We start from the raw sequence: 18,878 nt of genomic DNA, 5'->3' as shown, positions 1-18,878 counted from the left end.
TTAATTTTTAGGAGAACATAGTTGAAAGGTATATGCAAGTAATAGTGACAGTTTTATGACTTAAAAATTGTTAGGGTGTATTTGAGGTGTGTGAAAAATATGACATTTCGCCATTGAAGTGCTATACGCCACTGTTTGAGTATTCCTAGTTACTTCCTCAAAAACATCTTTCATATACACCTTTAATTCATATGAGGGGAATATACTATCAGGTGAAATGTGTTTGCAAGTAATAGTGATAGTTTCATAATCTAAAAAAGAATGTTAGGGTGTATTTGAGGCGTGTGAAAAATGTGACATATCGCCAATCTGCTCTGATCCGCCGTTGAAATACTATACGCCGTTGTTTGAGTGTTTCTAGTAATTACTTCAAAAACATCTTTCACATACACCTTTAATTCTTATGAGGGGAATATATTATCAGGTGAAATGTGTTTGCAAGTAATAGTGATAGTTCCATAATCTAAAACAAAATGTTAGGGTGTATTTGAGGTGTGAGAAAGATTTGACATATTGCCGATCTGATCTGATTCGCCATTGATGCCTGAGGGTTACAGTTGCATAACTTCTTTCTTTCTTGTAGATCTTATTATTTGACAAAACTGGACAGGTGTTTTAGAACGCTTTGTGAGAGTTTTACACTATGTTTGTCAAGGCAGTGTGAGAGTGTCATTTAACATTTTGTCAATGATATCTGAATTAATTATTACTGTAAACAAAATGTATCAAAGTAGATTTTTTTAAAGGACAGCTGATGTTAACACGTGTTCTCGCGATACTTTTGCGTTCTTTAAAATGTTTTTGGAGGGAAGGCCGCAGTGTATCATTTATTCTTTCATTCATTCACATAATTATGTACTTATTTTTTATTCTTTTTCTTTATTTCGTTCTTTCATTCACATAATTCTTTCTCTTAAATTCTTACTATAATTCATTCATTCATTGTAAAATTCCGACTGATACAATAAACTGGCTGAAGTTCTGTTAAACCAGGGATAATCTACAACGTATACTCTATATAGACTCCCTGGTTAAACACAACTGAAGTTGCACTGGGAACGAGCTAAGTCACTGTGTGCGTTGGAGCATGACGAGGCACACGTTAATTAGTATAAATGATAAAGAAAGCTAGCGAGTGACCTATCCCTGTTGTAGAGTATCCCTGGTTTCTGTTGTTGCCGCAAAACTACCGACACCACTGCAATTGTTTCGCGAGTGGGCTGCGTTTGTTTACATTTGAGATGCAATTCCTTAAAATTTGCCGTAATTCCTTCACTTACTTAGAGGGGGGCTGAGTATGCCAGGTACAAATACCTAGAGAAAAGTTACGAGATCTTAGGCTTATGAGGGTTTTGTCAAACGGGACCCAGGGGAAAAGAGCACTACCACCAGTTTCAGTCAAAGCAGGGAAATTCTACAACATATTTCAGAATTCTAACACTACCAAAAGGCACCAGTACACCACCAGATCTATCTATGTGAAACGTTTGGTGAAGAAATATTGAACGGTTTTAATGTTCCTCACCGGAAAAAACCAAATGGGTACGTACCGAGTGCATTTTAATAATAATGACGAGTAACCGTCTTGTGCGCAACAGATAGAAATCACCAGTTTATCATCTGACATTCTGTCGCTTGCATCAATGAGTTTCTTGCATTTCGATATATGCTAACACTCATCCGACAGTGAGGTAAACTGCACATGTTTTTAACGAAATCATTGTAGTTTTCTTCGCCATTTGACATATATTGACTGCAATCACGCGTAAATCAATATTGTAATGTTGTTATTGATATATGAGGTATAAGAGAAAAGCATGGACGACGACGAACGTTCCCCTCCCGTTTCGAGGGAATTAACTACATCGCACAGACCAAAAGACACAGACAAAACAGTAACGTCGGTTGATTCTGGTAAAACAATTGACGAGAAAACTGTCACAATGGATTTCAAAGTGCCAGGTAGCATGCCAACAACAAACCCACTTTCATCAGATGTAAAGCTTAAAACAAAATCAAATTCTTCAGAAAAAGACAAAGAGGCGAAAGAAAATAACGCAACAATAAACTCATCCGGACACGACACTAACAGTAAAAAGAAAAGTGACACGAGATCAAACGCTTCAGGTTTTTCTCCTGCAGAACAACTACGAAACGCACAGGTCACTATTCCGTACAAAGAACCTTCATGGAGCGGATTATGCGACGAATCATACCAGTTTGAAGTGCTCAAAAATGGGTCTATTATTGATAACATTGATCTAACCAAACAGCCATTCTATGTCTTTGGTCGACTGCCCAGCTGTGATGTGACAATGGAACATCCTTCCTTATCTCGTTACCATGCTGTTCTACAATTTTCAGCAAGTGATAGTGAAAAACGAGCGAAAGGGTGGTATTTGTATGATTTAGATAGCACACATGGAACTTGGATCAACAAAGTTAAGGTTAAGCCAAAAGTATACAATAGAGTTCGAGTTGGCCATGTTGTGAAGTTTGGAGGAAGTTCAAGGCTACACATACTTCAGGTATGTATTTTTGTCATACATACAGAGCAGTTTCTTAAGCAGAAGGGTGCTCCATTTTTCACATGAATATCATGTAAATAAACTGCATTCCAGGGCCAGGAGAGTTTTTTATGCTGATAAATATGACATCAGACTGCGACCTACTGGATCTTTACCTTTTAACACTAAGTTTGACAAGGATTCAGTCAAGGACTTTCAGTCATTAGTCTGAATGGTGTCACTACAAGTGTACACATCCCAATACTTCATGATGTAATGTGTAAAAACTTGTTCAGTGACAAGTTGGGAAAGATGTTTGTTTGAAAATGTATCTGCTGTAGACAAACCAATGAAGTTGGTAACAATGATGGTAACATTTGTACAGATTTCTCTCTTAAGGTGGGTTGAAACAGCATCTGCATTTTGAAACAAGAGACATCCCTAAAAGCATGCATGTTGCTGAGTATTCTTATGTGCAGTATTTCTTTTAACTGTTAGAGATTTGATAGTATTACATTAAATCTTTTGCTAAAGGAAACTCATGCTAGTTGCTGTATACCCAATATTTTCACCCAAAATTATTGGTTTTAGTAATGTATAACTTGTGTCAGAGATTGTGTTCACTAGTGCTCTGTAAGTACTTGTGGTTGCTTTTTAAAACAACTGTTCTTGTATTTGTTCTCAAGTCAATATGACTGGATCATCTTCATTTTCATGTTTCTTTTCATAGGGCCCTGATGATGACAAGGAGGAGGAATCTGATTTGAGTGTTACTGAGATTAAGGAACAGAGAGAACGACAGAAGAAGGAAGCAGAGGTCCTCCACCAGGCAGAACTAATAGAGGAAGAAACTAGAATGCAGAAGGAGAAACAGCGGTTGGAAGACAAAGGATGCACATGGGGAATAGGTAGGATACATAATATGAACATTTGGAGCAACACATTATGGAGCAACTAAACATACTTTTCTCACAAAGTAAAGCGTTCTTGCCATCTACTCACTCCAAAGGGAGATGAATCTCAACTTCTTGGCAATAGGGATAAGTTGAGGTTATGGCCCTTTGCTATACCATTCAGGATGTGTGAATTCATCAGATTTATACAGAGATTGAGAAAGGCAGGGGCCATGGGCCATTTTGCACATTAAAATGCAAAATGGCATTAAAATTTTGAAGTTTTCTATTGATACAAGGGCAGTGACCCATTGTAAATTCAGAAAATGGCTAATAATCCGTGAAAATGGCCCATTGTGAAAGTTATCTTTCCCAATCCCTGTTTATAACGGTGAAAAACCCTACAGATATAACTTGCCATGCTTTCTGACTTTATCCATTTAAAAGTAGTTTAGAAAGAAAAGAGAATTTCAGGGACAGAAATGTTTTTTATGTGATACACAGGACACGTACAAAAGGTGTTTAGGTATGCCCTTTAGACATAATGGAATTGAAGAGAATAAAGGGAAATAAAATATGATTAATTATATTTCCTCATTGTAGATGAAGATGCTGAAGAAGCTAATGAAGACAGTCCATTCATGCCCTCCTCACTCATCCCAGAAAATGAACATCTCTATATTGATGATCCAAAGAAAGCACTCAAAGGATATTTCGAGCGAGAAGGTGGGATATTTTGGTGAAGATATTAGTTGAAGCATTTGTTGTAAAGTATTTTTCATGGGTATGGAATTGTAGAAAAGGTGACTGTTATCAGCATTTGGAAATGTTTTAACTACTGGTAAACACATATAAGATGATCCACGACCTGAGAAATGACCCCAATTTGCATACTTGGGAACGCCCCACAGAATGATCCACTTGAGACAAGAGGGAGACAGGTTGTCTGATAAATATCGAGAAGTTCATTTTCCCTGTGCATTTCAGGCATGAATTGTTATAGCACACTCGATTTGGGAACAGGTACAATCCCAACGAATTGAATCAACACAATATACTGAGCAAATATATTTAGGACCACCGATCCATTTCATGAAGCAAATGACATTTTCCTGGGTTTTTTTAACAAAATTGTTGAATATCTAAAATGCTTGTCAATGCCCCAATCATCTATTTGTCTTCATCTTAACTAAAGGTTAGCGTGGAATATCAGTATCTTATGCCTGAAATTGCAGTCTTATCATTCGAAGGAATATGCAGTGTTGATTTCATGTCACAGTTGGCATGTATTGCACGTGCATAATCGTCAAGCTACCTGTAGCAGCCAAGTGTACTCGTCCAGTTCGTTGTACCGCCTCTCTTGTCACAAATGCGTTTAGTGCGCAGGATCATCTAATATGTGTGTAGCAGTAGTAGTCTGCACTTTACTGCCGAGACACTGAAATTGCAACTGTAAACTTGATAATATGTCGTTAGATTGTACGCATTAAAAATTGTATATAATTATAGACTCTTAAAAAAAAGTTTGGGAACTGTACTTTCAATATACGATTGTCGAAACTGGGAGATATATGGGATTGAATCAATGCTGATACAATAATAATGGATGTTTTGAGATTGCATCACCACTTGGATTTCATTCAAAGCAAAGCCGTTCGTTCAGTTATCCCCCTTGTTAGGTGACTGGAGTATCACATGAAATTTCAGTTTTACAATTTCCAGTGAGTAGTGTGTGATTTGGCCCTGAAAACCCTGACCATGCACAGATGCTAGAAAATAATTTAAAAAAATGGTCTACAGTGATTTATTGACCTGCCAGAAAAACGTCAAGATTCATAATGCCACCACATTGACGTGTTAGTTCCCTCGTTATGCTTGTGCTTCCCATGCGTTGTGTTTACGTGTGGTCATAACATGAAATGATACTGTATACACAAGATGAATGTCATTGTAACGTTCCTCAATGGGTTTTCTTTCTACCAAACTTCAAAGTTCAGGTTCCCCTACTTTTATTTGAAGACTGTATCTTATGTACCACAATCTAGGGGTTTGTTTTGAGCTGTGTTGTGTTGACAGCTGTCATAGCTATGCCTACTTATTATTGATATCACATATGTGTATCATGAAATAATCATTGTTATTTTGCAGGCTATGATTTACCAGAATATCAGTTTGTAGAGTGTGGACAAGGGAAACACAAGTGTATGGTTGAGTAAGTACAAGGGAGACATACTAGGGAGATAAGATAAGGCCACTTCATTGCTGTATTTATTTACAAATTTTATCCAGTAGCATGATGCTAAATGAAAAAAGTGAAGTGTTTCTCGGGCATTAGCGCGTCACATTTATTTGTGTGTGTAACAATTATTTATTGCCATCTATTAAAAATAATTTTGACTTGGCCATGTCCCAATCATCCATTTGTCTACTATAAGAATGAGTGTCTGTAGAAACGAGTGTGACTGTATCTACTACTCATTAACATGTGCTAACAGGTTGCCTGTAGATACCCCAACAGGGGAGCCGGTTGTTGCAGAGGTAGTAGTGTCAGGGAAGAGGAAGGATGCTGTTGTTGCTTGTGCCCTGGAGGCATGCCGCTTGCTGGACAAGTATGGGGAGCTTCGGAAGTCAAAACATGGTATGTATTTCTCTTTACTGTCATGTGACTTGCCATGCTCTTCACTCTCTCCTTATAGGCCGACGTGGGCGGCTGGAGGTACCTGAGGGTGCTGATACGGCCTTTCTTTATTTTGGTCTTTAAACTAAATTCTCCTATACCTCAGAAGAGATCTTCCTCAGAAGCAGGGCCGTCACAATCAAAGATGTCTAAATCATTGAAGACGAAATCATCTTCTTCCAAGTCATCACAGAGTCATCTTTTGCGATGAAGAAATCTTTTGGAGAAGAAATCGTCCCTCTACATGAATGACTTATCTTCCATGAGCCACCATTGATCCTACACAGCGAGGTAGATATCAACCAACGCAGTCATCGGGCAGCATCAACCCCAATGGCATCTTCAGTGCCTCTTAACCCTGATGAAGATCGAAAGACAACGCAGACTTCGTCAACAACACCTGACACAGCAGACAACTTTACAGTTCAACCATCGCTACATGCAATGCAGCAGTTTGACGCAGCGCCTTCATGCAACAGTTTACAACGTAGATGATGAATTTGATGGAGCTGCGTTTTGAAGAAGAGAGAAGACTGCACTCGTCATCATCATCAACTGCAGTTTGGCATGAGCACTTACCTAGATCTGCACTCACGCCGGAGGATGAAGAGGACGTGGAAGAAGATCATCATTAGCGTTCCCCTCTTCACGAGAGATCCACCCACGCTGAGTGAGTGTATACGCAGGAGTGAGGATTCGCGCTCGCGTGCGTGCACTCGTCAACTCAGAAGGTCTTCTTTAGTCTCCCCAGCTCATTGAAGGCGCTGTCAACAGTCATCACTCGCCTCTTATAGGAGGGATCGTCAACACAGAATGAATATTTCACACTCATGGAGGGATGAAGATCGACATCATCGAGCGTCGTCATCGGAGGAAGCCCTATTTTCAGACTCAGAAGTCACATCGTGGATCACGAATGCACTTGACTTAGCCTCTCCATCCAAGGACTCCAATGAAGCTAATATTCACATGATGAAGGACGACGACATTGATACACTTATGTTCCCGCTGATACCTCCAATCTCTACAATTCCTGACATGTTATCTATGGCGTTTAAGTCAGCAACCAAGTGTCAACAACAACATGTGCCGTCATTTAACGTGCGTCACTTCCCTCTACATCATATGGAGCCATTCGTCAGAGCACCGGACGTCGATGAAGCTCGATGATCATCAGTCCAGCCCGCAATAAATCTTACAAGATAGATGACAAGAGACTTGCACAGCTCTATATCAAGATCCATGGTCAGCGCCTACTCTCTTTGATGGGAAGATCGAAGAAGTAGCGAGGACGGTTGCTCAAGACTTCAGAGAAGTCATGATGATCAAGTCTATCGACACTCTTGACATCAATACTTAAGCAGACAAATCAACGTTACACCCACAAGTCCAAGTTCTTGGGGTACAAAGAGCAAGAGATGAAAAGTTCAACACTCATGAAGAGAGGTCATCCTCTTTTCGTCGCTCCCATGGAGGAAACAAGCACCCCCAGACATCCAGCAGGGCATCTAGGGGTGGAAGGAAAGGTCATTATTGAAAATCAGGTTCAGAACGACTTGAGTCGTCCACCCCCAGCCGTTCCTGTACAACCATCTCAAGTGGGTGGACGTCTTAAACTTTACTGGGAAAATTGGAGAATCCTGAAAGACGGCTACGTCATGAAAATTCTGAGAGATGGCTACAAGATCCCGCAGGGAATTACTCTGCTGCTCACAAAAATACCAACTCCTATCGTCTATGCAATGCAACACCTAGACAAGTTGACTGAAGCCATAGCAACTTTGTTGAAGAAAGGAGCAGTAGAAGTTATACAGCCACAGAGCCTGACGCCCGGTTTCTACTCCCCAATCTTCCTGGTACCCAAGAAGAATTCCAGAGAGAAATTTCGACGTATATACAACATGAAGGAATTCAACAAGAACTTCTTTCAGAAAAAAGAGCATTTCAAGATGGTACATCTTCCACAACTAAGACTCCTCATCCGTCCACAAGATTACCTCGCCAGCATCATCTTGCAAGAAGCATACCTGCACATCCCGATACATCGAGAGTCCAGGAAATATCTGGGCTTCCTGTTCAACAGTCAACACTACCAATGGAGGATCCTACCATTTGGAATATCTTCGGGCCCATGGTAACCAAGGGTAACCAATCCCATAGTCAACTATCTACACCTGTGGGGGCTTTTTGTTTGGACCACGGCATACAAGCGCATCAAGAGAAAAGTCAACTCAGACAACAGTTAGACTTCAGCATCAACCCGTGAAGGTCCCGGGGTAGAATAGGCCTTCAGCAACTCATGCTTGCCATAAAGGGTGACTCAGCTTGTCGTAAGAGGCGACTAATGGGATCGGGTGGTCAGGCTCGCTGACTTGGTTGACACATGTCATCGGTTCCCAATTGCGCAGATCGATGCTCATGTTGCTGATCACTGGATTGTCTGGTCCAGACTCGATTATTTACAGACCGCCGCCATATAGCTGGAATATTGCTGACTCCAGCGTAAAACTAAACTCACTCACTCACTCACTTCAGCATCAGGCTACTAACACAACTGGGGTGGTTAGTAAACCACATGAAGTCGGAATTGGAACCTCAACGAGATTTCAAGTTCCTTGGGATTCGTTTCATCACAACGAATCAGATTGTCATCCCAGAGAGCTGGTGGGTTAAGATTCAAGACTTGATAAAGCAAGCTCTACTCTCTCCGTTGACACTTCAACATTTGGGCTCCTCACGTCAGGACAAGATATGCCCAGAAGAGGAAGACTACAGCTGCATCTGTTACAACAGTTCTTGAATCTTCATCTCAACAACAGAGGTCAGATTCCGCTCCCAAACAGTCTGAAGCCTTTTTTACTTTGGTGGACACTCTGATCGAACATCTGTGCAGGGACTTATATGTTAGAGCCGCCATTCAACAACCATCTCTACACAGACACATTGCTGCAAGGATGGGGAGCCCATCTAGACAACGAAGTAGCAGCAGGGATGTGGAACAAAGAAGAGCAAGCTCTTCATATCAACCAGCTGGAGATGAAAGCGGTCAATCATGCTATCCATCACTGGTCGACAATGTTGAAAGACAAGCTACTGATGATATACGCAGCCAACTCAACAGTGGCCTTTTACATAAACAAACAGGGGTCAATGAGATCGCCATCTCTTCTGCACCTGACGTTTCAACTCTTTGATCTAGTCGACAGTGTGAATCTCCAAATAAAAGCATGTCACATACCAGGAGCCTGCAACATCATGGCAGATGCCTTATCTCGTCCTCTTTGTCCATCACAAACAGAGTGGATGCTGCATCGGGAGGCATCTCAACTAATCAGCCAGACATTCAGATCACCACAAATAGACTTATTTGCAACAAGGTTCAACAAACAGACAACCTTTGTATCACCGGTACCAGATCTGTTAGCCTGGACAACAGACGCTCTCAGCATCCCATGGGAAGGACTAAATGCGTTCGCGTTTCCCCCTCCAGTGGTGCTAACCAAAAGTCATCAAGAAAATAAGACAGAGCAGGAGGCTACAACTGACTTTGGTCGTGCCCTACTGGCTAACGAGACACTGGTTTCCAACACTCATAGAAGAGTTAGGACAACCAGCACTACAACTGGAAAAATCTTCTCATCCATCCCCACACGAAACAGGCACATTGCAACCCACCTGTATTCTGACTTCACGTGTGGGACGTATTTAAATCTGTTTAAGACACGGAGGATACTCGGCCAGAGCAGCGAAAGCAGTTACGCTAGCCTTACGGAAATACACACGCACCCTTTATGTTGACAAATGGAAGCGGTTTGAGACGTATGCCAAGAAGAAAGGCTTCACGGTGATGAAGGCAACATATCCACAGATAGCAGAATATTTATGTCACCTATGACATTCCAGAGGTCTGAAAGACTCAGCTCAGTCGTCACCATGGAAACAGGAACCAAGCTGACTAAAGTACCCGAGTTACTTGCCTTACTATGCTCTTTCAAGTTGGAAGATCAACAGCATAGATTTGGAGCTCCAGCATGGGATCTAAACATCGTACTTCAACATCTCACAAGTGATGCATACGAGCCGCTTGATCGGACCTCAATTGAACTGCTAACTCAGAAGACGCTGTTTTTACTTGCCTTGGCTACAGCTGCACGAATGTCAGAAATTCATGCTCTAGACTTTAACTGCACAAGCTTTGATGCAAATCCCAGCCCATCAGGGTCACAATGGGATTTTATTGCAAAAAATCAACTGCCAGGTCCACCAGATAGACAATTCCTCACATCGGCATTATCTTCAATCCTAGGACCGCATGATACTCAAGATTTATCGTTATGTCCAGTCAGAGCATTGAAGATATACATCGCACGTACTAAGTGTAGAAGGTAACATTTCAGGTGTCTGTTTATCCCTATATCCTGAGACACCTACAGAAGTATCCCGCAACACTATCTCAGTGTGGATGAGCTGTTATATTGAGAGCCTATAAAGCAGCAGGATTGGATCCTCCGCAAGCTTTCCAACCCACATGAAGTCAGAGTCTTGGCCTCTACACATGGAAATTGCTCGCTATCAACTATAATGGAGGCCTGCTTTTAGAAGTCAAACACAGTGTTTGCCAACCATTGTCTACGAGACATAGCCACGGAGGATGTATCTGGCATTTATCAGTTTGGGGCTCTTGTCGTTGCTCAGTTCCCCAAAAGACGCTGAGTTCATTCACCCGTTTTATCACTTGACTTGTGAAAGCCAGATGCTCTGAGGAGTATAATGGTGGAAAGTCAATGCACACGTCTTTAACAAAGTAGCATGAGTGATTATGACCCTGTACTCGTAATGAAGATTGTACATGAAGAGGGGTTGCAACTGGTCTTGATTACAATATTTGACATTTAGTAGCATCAGAACGCTAGTTACTTTCGATGTCACACATTCCAGTCTTCTGCTGAAGACAAGTTCAACTGGATGTGATCCCCCCAGAATTTACAATGAATATTAGAAGAGCAGGATCGTATTATCGCTGTTACAAGTTCCTGTTGAGGGGGGGAGGAATTATTGGATGTAATTTTGACAGCCAGCAGAATCCAGCATGGCCTGACACACTGCCATTTCCGTCAGATTCTGTAAGCAATTAGCATGAGTGAGGATATGGAAAAATATGTAATTTTCTGAATAGAATTGATATTTTATACTTATCCTGACTCGTGACAAAAGCCCTCCCAGCCGCCCCGCACAGGCATGCTGAATAACAATAATTCTCATGTCGGGCGATGTACAGTAAAGGGCATGGCAGGTCAAATGACCGTTTACATGGGAAAACGGGGAGGCTACATGTGAGCGAGTGTATTTTAAGTCCACTTCTTTTAGAAGGGAACTTCAAGGGATTTCAGGTATTCCACTTCCTTCGCCAGGGAAGGGGAGATAAGCAATAAGCATGAGTCAGGATAAGTATAAATCACTTTTTTTCAGAAAATTGCATATCTATACTTTAAACAGACAACTCAAACTGGTGACAATTTGCACCAATATCAGTTTTGTATTGATATTTCTATAGATACATGGTTGCTTGTGTCCAAAAGACAGCATCCCTATTGTTAGCTACTAACTCCCATGACATTTTGACATACCACCTTGACCCAAAACCCCTTGTGCTGTTGCTACATTGTGGACTTTTATGGTCACTTGATGGAAGTCATGAAAGATAAACCATGTTTATTTCAGAAAGCCACAAGAGGAAAGAGAAAAACTGGGAAGACAATGATTTCTATGACAGTGATGAGGATACTTTCTTAGATCGGACTGGTACAATAGAGAAAAAACGTGTCCAGAGAATGAAGAAGGCAGGGAAAATAGAGGACAAGGCAGAGACATATGACTCCCTGGTGGGTTGACACACGTTACTCAGTTGTATTAATAACACAGTACAGCTGTATTTATCACACTATACTCAGTTGTATTTATCACATGGTACTCGGTTGTATTTATCACATGGTACTCGGTTGTATTTACCACACTCTACTCAGTTGTATTTATCACATGGTACTCAGTTGTATTTATCACATGGTACTCAGTTGTATTTATCACATGGTACTCGGTTGTATTTACCACACTCTACTCAGTTGTATTTATCACATGGTACTCAGTTGTATTTTTCACACGGTACTCAGTTGTATCTGTAAAATGGTACTCAGTTGTATTTATCACATGGTACTCAGTTGTATTTACCACACTGTACTCAGCAGTATTTATGACACATATAGAAATAAATACCATGACTGATGTATAAAAGGACTGACCAGTTTTTTGATTCTGTGGAGTTTTCCTCAAAAGACATGGTGGCTTCAGTGGTTCTATGACCCTTGGTCTGGTAGAAATATAAAACACCTTCTGGTAGAGGTATGCAACACCTTCTGGTAGAAATATTATACACATTGAATATTTATATGGTCTTTTTTCATTAGATATAATTTCATAAATGCATCGCAAAAGCTAAATATGGAGAAAGTGAAGTGATATAACACACAGGGAGTTTGTTCTGAATGTCATTTCAAATACAGTGCTTGTTATCAAGAATATGACATGTACATATTCTTAATTTGTTGTGACCTTGATTGATGAAATGATCTGTCAAGCATGCATATAGATTTGTGTTGGTTTTTTTTTTCAGATGACAAAACATACTAATATATCAAAGGAAATTGAAGAAATCGAAGCCAAGCTCGAGAAGGCAAAAGCAGGTGAATGTAATATGCAATAGTTAGAGGCAAACTTACTTTTTGATGTATTATACAGGACCCCAAGGATCATGGTCAGAGAGATATTTTAGCACCAGTGGCAGGGGGTATATTATGGACTTACAGATGTGGTGACTGCTCAGGGTTCCGTTTCACAAAGCTCTCGTAGCCCTACAACTGTTATAAGTCTTTGTTACACTGTAGGAGGTATGAATGCTATGAGAAAAGTTGCAAGATTTTAGGCTTACAAGAACTTTGTGAAATGAGGTCCTGTCCTGTAAGGTTCAAGGTCAATATTTGCCATAAAACAAAGATTTTTTGTTTGTTAATATTGCTTTGGGCTCATCTCCTAAACTGGGTTGACACTCAACATATACTGTTCATTGTGTTTACACAAACTACCGCACATACTCACTTTTCAGAGTGTAGCTAGGATACCAGCACATCTTGTCTCAAGGCAAGGCTGAAGAAGTTCTTCATGTCAGGCACTGCCTTCACCTGTTATAGAATTTCACTTGTTGATCCTAGTGGTCACACCATAGACCCTTGTTCAAATCCCCTCATGGATACAATGTGTGAAGGCCATTTCTAGTGTCCCCACCATGATATTGGTAGAATATTACTGAGAGGGGTATAAAACATAAGTCGCACACATAAACATATTTTATTGCTTCATCAAGATTACAAAAATTGAAGATACATGTACTCCCAAGCGAGATCACATTTCACACTATGACATGCTATCTGTCGAGCTTACTCAAAAACTCTACAGAAAGTCTGAGGACTAATAGCTCTGATTTAGCAAACTGTTTATCTCCTGCTGCTTGTAATGATGAAGTAACTTTTAACATTTCATGTCAGATGCTGCTGCCTTCGATAATGAGGAGGTGGATGCGCTTGATGCCTACATGAGTGCAATCAAGTCCGGTGTCATGGATACCAAGACGAAGATGAAGCTCAAACGGCAGCTGATTGAGTTGAAGCAGGAAGAACAGAAGCTACGAAGACTTGTCAATCTAGCTAAACCTGCTTCACTTCCAGAGCTCAAGAAGTAAGCACTGTTAATTAGTACACTGATGAGTGAAAATGGCAGCCAGGTTTGAAAATTGTCATTGTCTAATCCCTCACCTTGTCTATACTGGCATTTTATTTTGGTGCTGTAGGGTGCTGGTTTAGACAATTTTCACTGCACATGTGATTTCCAATGGACACCTTCCTTGTCACCTTCACAAGTGTAATAATAATTTTTATTACTTGCCCATGGAAGTATTAAACTTGTGAAAGATTTAGATTTTGTCGTTACTCATTTAATACCAAATCATTAATAAAATGGTATTGCATGGAAGGTGATTTAGTATCATCTATATCCCTCAAACTCCTTAATGTTCCCCATTGCATTCTGATTTTGCTGATGCTGTTCATACCATACCAATCCATGTATTGTAGATACTTTATTTCAGCTGATATATAACATATCCGTCATATTTGCAGCCATGTCAATTCATATTCACTGCTCAAAATATGTTACTCTTTGCAAGATACTGTTGTATTCTATCTTTTGTGTGTAAATGATAGAATTTGTTACCTCTACTCCAAACATTTTCCTAACAACAGTTAACATTGATACTATTGCATTGATTTGTGGAATAGTACCTGCATGAAGAACAGTTCACATTTGATCATTTTACTCTTGGTCTGGCTTTCCTTTCTAATACTGATACCAATATTATCTTCCCTGAAGAATTCATCTCGGGTACTCTCGGGATATTTGGTAATTCCGTTGATGTGCAGTTTCTGTGCTTCCAGGGCTGTTCCCAATCCACCGAAGCCTGTGGTGAAAACTGCCGTTCCTGCAGTCGGGAAGATCCACGTGGGACCCAGGAAACACCTGCCAGTGGTGTGTATGTCCAGTATCACAGATGCAGTTTACATAACAATGTTCTCACCTTGAGAGTAGTTATCATGAATATGTAACATGACCTGAGTGAGTTGAGTTTTTGGAATGTTGTATCAGTAGTCAAAGTCAAAGACTTTGGCAGGGAGGGAACATCAAACATGAGCTTGACACACTGTACTCATGTGGGGCAATCAACCCGGGTCTTTGGTATAACAATCAAACATTTTAATCACTTGGCTACTCCACAGCCCCTCTGAAAGGATTCTGTCTCAGTGCACAAAGGGGAAACAATGCTGACTCCTCAGTGTAATCCTTTAGATGACTAGGATTTCACTTAACACTCAACTGTTGGTACAACCACTGCATAAAGTATACTTATAACAAAAAGTGATGTTGTAAGCATATTTTAACCCGTTATGGTCAAGTCCGACTGTTTTTTTCAGACAGACTTACATTAGAGCAATGACTTGTAGCAGAATTTTGAAAGACATTTGCCATATCCAAAATTAATTAATCTAATGAGAGGCAATAGGAACTTGATTTCACAGACATTTTCACATGAAATGAATAGAATTTTAACAGAGCATTTGGAAGATGCACTGCAGAAATTTGGAGTGGCTTGGCTGCTTCACATTCTTGTAGACAGTATATAATATAGATTTCTGGACGAATAGTCTGTATATTTTCCAGGAATATTTGTAACAATTTCCTGTCAATTAACAATAATTACTGGTATTATTTTCGAGCTGAAAGGTCAGTTTATGTTTCAGACTCTTCATATGATAATATTTTCAGATGATGGTCATAGCACAGCATAAGAAATGCAACTATCGCATTTCGTCAAGTTTTGAAATAGAAGGCAGAAACATGAACTCTTACTTTTGTGAGATTTCATCTTTCTTTTGAAACTCACAATTCTTTTGATGTTTAGTTCACCCTACATGAGTGGCTGATAATCTTAACTTAAGAACTGCTGCATTAATGTATAGTTTATTTATATGAAAAAATCCATTCCATATTGTTACCTGTACCACATTTGTAGCCTACACAGACAAGAACTACAGTATCAAAGGGAGCTGATGAGGAGGAAGAAGAGGAGGAGGAGGAGGAGGAAGAGAGTGTTGCGTCTACTGACTGTAACAGGAACACTTCTTTGGCTAGTGGTGAAAGACTACAGTCTGAAGAGCCAGACAGTACATCAGGCAAGGTTAAAGCCCCAGCTAAGGTGCCTCCTTCCAACCTATCCACTTGTAGCGTGTCGTCAACCACTGTGAAAGGTCCTGCCATGCCGCCACCCCCTTCAGCTCCCAGCCAGTCAGCTGAAAGTGTGACGTCTAGCAGTGTCAAAGCACATGACAAGACCACTCAGAGGTGTGCTGGCTCTGGAGCCCCGGACAGTACAGAGGGTACGTGTGACAGTGAAGGTCATTGGTGTAACAGGAGTCGATAATCTGTCATTGCATGGGTGTCAGTTTAGAGTTAAATGGTAATTTCCACGTGTCATAAACACATGATACATGATATGCCAGCCCATTGTTTGTTTCAGTAACATGACCCAATAACTACATGTAGTCTTATTGACATTACCTACCATAGTTTCTTGAGTATAGTTCCCATCCAAGTTAAATTTGCACCTCCCTCTTTTTAACAACAGAGAGAAAAACGTGCAGTGCAATGAAATTATAGGGACAGAAAAGGTTTCAGATAGTATAACCTTCTCATTTCAAAGATTATTGTTTTAGATAAATTATATGTCTTATCAGACTGGTTACCGGTATGGTAAATGTGTCATGGACAGAGGATTCAGTGAGGCATCTAATCATAATGTACTTTTCCATTAGCTTTGTGTTTTTGTGGGAGTGTATGCTTCTATTTATTGTTAGAGTAAATATATATTTGTATAAAAGTGGTTGATGTCATGCATACTTGTGTTCATTCTTTTTTTCGGTATTGATTTTTCGATCATATATTTCAGAACTAAGTCCAAAGAATGTTGATACAAAAGCCAAGAAACGATCTTCTTTTGATGATATCAAGGTAGGTTTTTTCATTCCTACGTTTCAAGTATCACAGTCAGCTGCCATCACATTTAGTCGGAATGCAGCTCTTTTAAGACTTTAGTCATATTAACCTTGACAGCTAATATTTGCTGAAGAAGTGGTAACATTCTTCTTAGTAAGTGTTTAGGTCTATGTGTGGTAACTGCTGTTATCCATGCTCATGTGCCCCTCATAACTTTCACAAAGGCACAGGTTATGTTAGGCACTGTGTAGCACATTGTAGTGTGTCATCCCATGGGAAACCTTTAACCATAAGTTCTAATCCTGGTTCACATTGATTGTGTTTTTAGGTTTGTGTTTACTTGTGTTCATGGGTTGCACCAAAGTGGTCTGAGGTCAAGGCCTAATTCTCAAAACGTTCGTAGCCCAAAGAATTCTTCAATTTGATTGTGGTCAGTGTGTTAGGAATGGGCTGTGGAGCTTGTTGGGATACAAACATTTCGAGAATAGCTAGCCTGCGTCCCTTCAGGGTTTCTCAGCCCTATCCATGGCCTGTACATTTACCATCAGTTCTACAATCCAGCACTTTGTCTAAACCGGATTTTGTCTTCTGTCCCAGTGAGTGCCAGTTCAGATAGCTTCCACTGTATAAGGGGACTTTGATCGTAACACAAACTCTTTCAGTGACATTTTCCACTTTCACCACTTTCCATGGTGGATTGAAGCAACAGTCTTTCTAAACGGTGCTCATGTTTAAACATAGCTGATAATGTCAGCCATTTTGTTCAATCCTGAGTGTGGTTATTCAGGTGACAAGCAAGAAGCCGAAGACTGACAGCAGTAAGCAGACTGGAGGTTATGATGACACAGATCCTGATTATGCTGTATGGATGCCGCCACAAGGTATTGTTTTTTGTCACTGGAACAAGAGATATAACAATTTGGTATCTCACGTTGCCAGTTTAATATATGTCATAGATTCAGTTTGCTTGAAGTATTAGTGTCTCATTTTCATTAACTGTTTTTGAAGATGAAGTTTTCAGTATTCTCTGCCCTTTCAAAATATGCTTATTGTCACACAAAGTAAATCTTATTACACCAACCAGTAGTATCCTGTTATGAAGAATATTGAATTTGTAAGGACACTTGTAAAATGACTTCTAAGAATCTGTGTTTTGATAGCTTCACATCTTGATTTTACATTTTCATGAGACTCCCACCCCCCCTCCATTATTCTTGATGAATAAGTTTACCTACATAAACTGCTCCACATATGCCCTGAATAACTGACACAACCAGTGGTATAATGACAAGACTATTGATGAGAGCCTTGCACTCTGTGAAATGGGAAATGGGGTGTTCATATGACATGCATGCATGTGTGGCTGCTTGTACCACCCCAGACTTTACCCGGTTTCACTGTGCTTGCTGAAATCCCATGCCACAGTTAAAGATGAAAACCTGTCTTACACTTTGTGCGGACTATAAGCCAGCCCGTACTGGTACTCATTAATGCTGAAAGCCAGACAGGGACCAGCAAATCTTTTGTTAAGACATGGCCATGGATCAATCCCATGAGCTTTCGCTCCCTAAACGGATGCTCTAACCACTAAACTATGTATGTGTTGTAGGTCAGAGTGGGGATGGCAAGACTCATCTGAATGCCAAATATGGATACTGATGGACATCACACAATTGAAGAATTCATCGGTGCTTAATTCAGCTTGCGGATGTTAATATTGTTCCTTGGCAATTGTATAGTTTTGTACAGATGTGAATAAATTTTACAGAGAGGATAATGTACTGGTTTTTTTTGGTCAAAATATTGGTATCTATTACTATATCTACATAATCTCTTTGCTCTACACTGGTCCAATGTGTGCCTATCAATATGATTTGGTGGGTGGTTTGTTGTTTGGCATAGTACTTGGATATATTAGAGCTTCATGTATATGGGCCAAACAATCCTGTGATCAATATGAAACAAAATACTCCTGGCACTGGTCAAGACAGCCCTCACAATGAGGTTATGCGTGAATGTCATGGAGTATCAGGATTGTTGATACTTGCACAAAACAGGAAACTATTGTCTGCATGGAATGGCGAACCCTGTGACCATGAACTGTTCTGATGAAACTTTGTATGACACTGTTCACAGGATACTAACAAC

General features: G+C 40.2%; 1 protein-coding gene across 1 annotated transcript; it reads left to right on the top strand.

The window, feature by feature from the left end:
- Nucleotides 1-1,612: 1,612 nt before the first annotated feature.
- LOC137295122 (kanadaptin-like) lies at nucleotides 1,613-18,507 on the top strand. The gene is made up of 13 exons (XM_067826444.1): nucleotides 1,613-2,528; nucleotides 3,238-3,415; nucleotides 4,004-4,126; nucleotides 5,549-5,612; nucleotides 5,896-6,038; nucleotides 11,799-11,959; nucleotides 12,745-12,814; nucleotides 13,673-13,862; nucleotides 14,618-14,708; nucleotides 15,751-16,114; nucleotides 16,684-16,745; nucleotides 17,518-17,611; nucleotides 18,340-18,507. Exons 1-13 carry the CDS (start codon nucleotides 1,818-1,820, stop codon nucleotides 18,387-18,389), a joined length of 2,301 nt encoding a protein of 766 aa, XP_067682545.1. The 5' UTR covers nucleotides 1,613-1,817; the 3' UTR covers nucleotides 18,390-18,507.
- Nucleotides 18,508-18,878: the final 371 nt, after the last annotated feature.

The sequence above is a fragment of the Haliotis asinina genome, chromosome 8 (assembly GCF_037392515.1).
Source record: "Haliotis asinina isolate JCU_RB_2024 chromosome 8, JCU_Hal_asi_v2, whole genome shotgun sequence".
NCBI classification, from domain to species: Eukaryota; Metazoa; Mollusca; class Gastropoda; order Lepetellida; family Haliotidae; genus Haliotis; species Haliotis asinina.
The sequence above is the reverse complement of the archived record's forward strand: the minus strand, read 5'-3'. Positions and strand labels throughout refer to the sequence as shown.

Excerpts from the sequence above, each read along its gene's own strand:
- LOC137295122 (XM_067826444.1), top strand. The coding sequence starts at position 1,818 with ATGGACGACGACGAACGTTCCCCTCCCGTTTCGAGGGAATTAACTACA. Across the intron at positions 11,960-12,744 it reads CAGAGACATATGACTCCCTG|ATGACAAAACATACTAATAT; the intron begins GTGGGTTGACAC and ends TTTTTTTTTCAG. Across the intron at positions 17,612-18,339 it reads TGTATGGATGCCGCCACAAG|GTCAGAGTGGGGATGGCAAG; the intron begins GTATTGTTTTTT and ends TATGTGTTGTAG.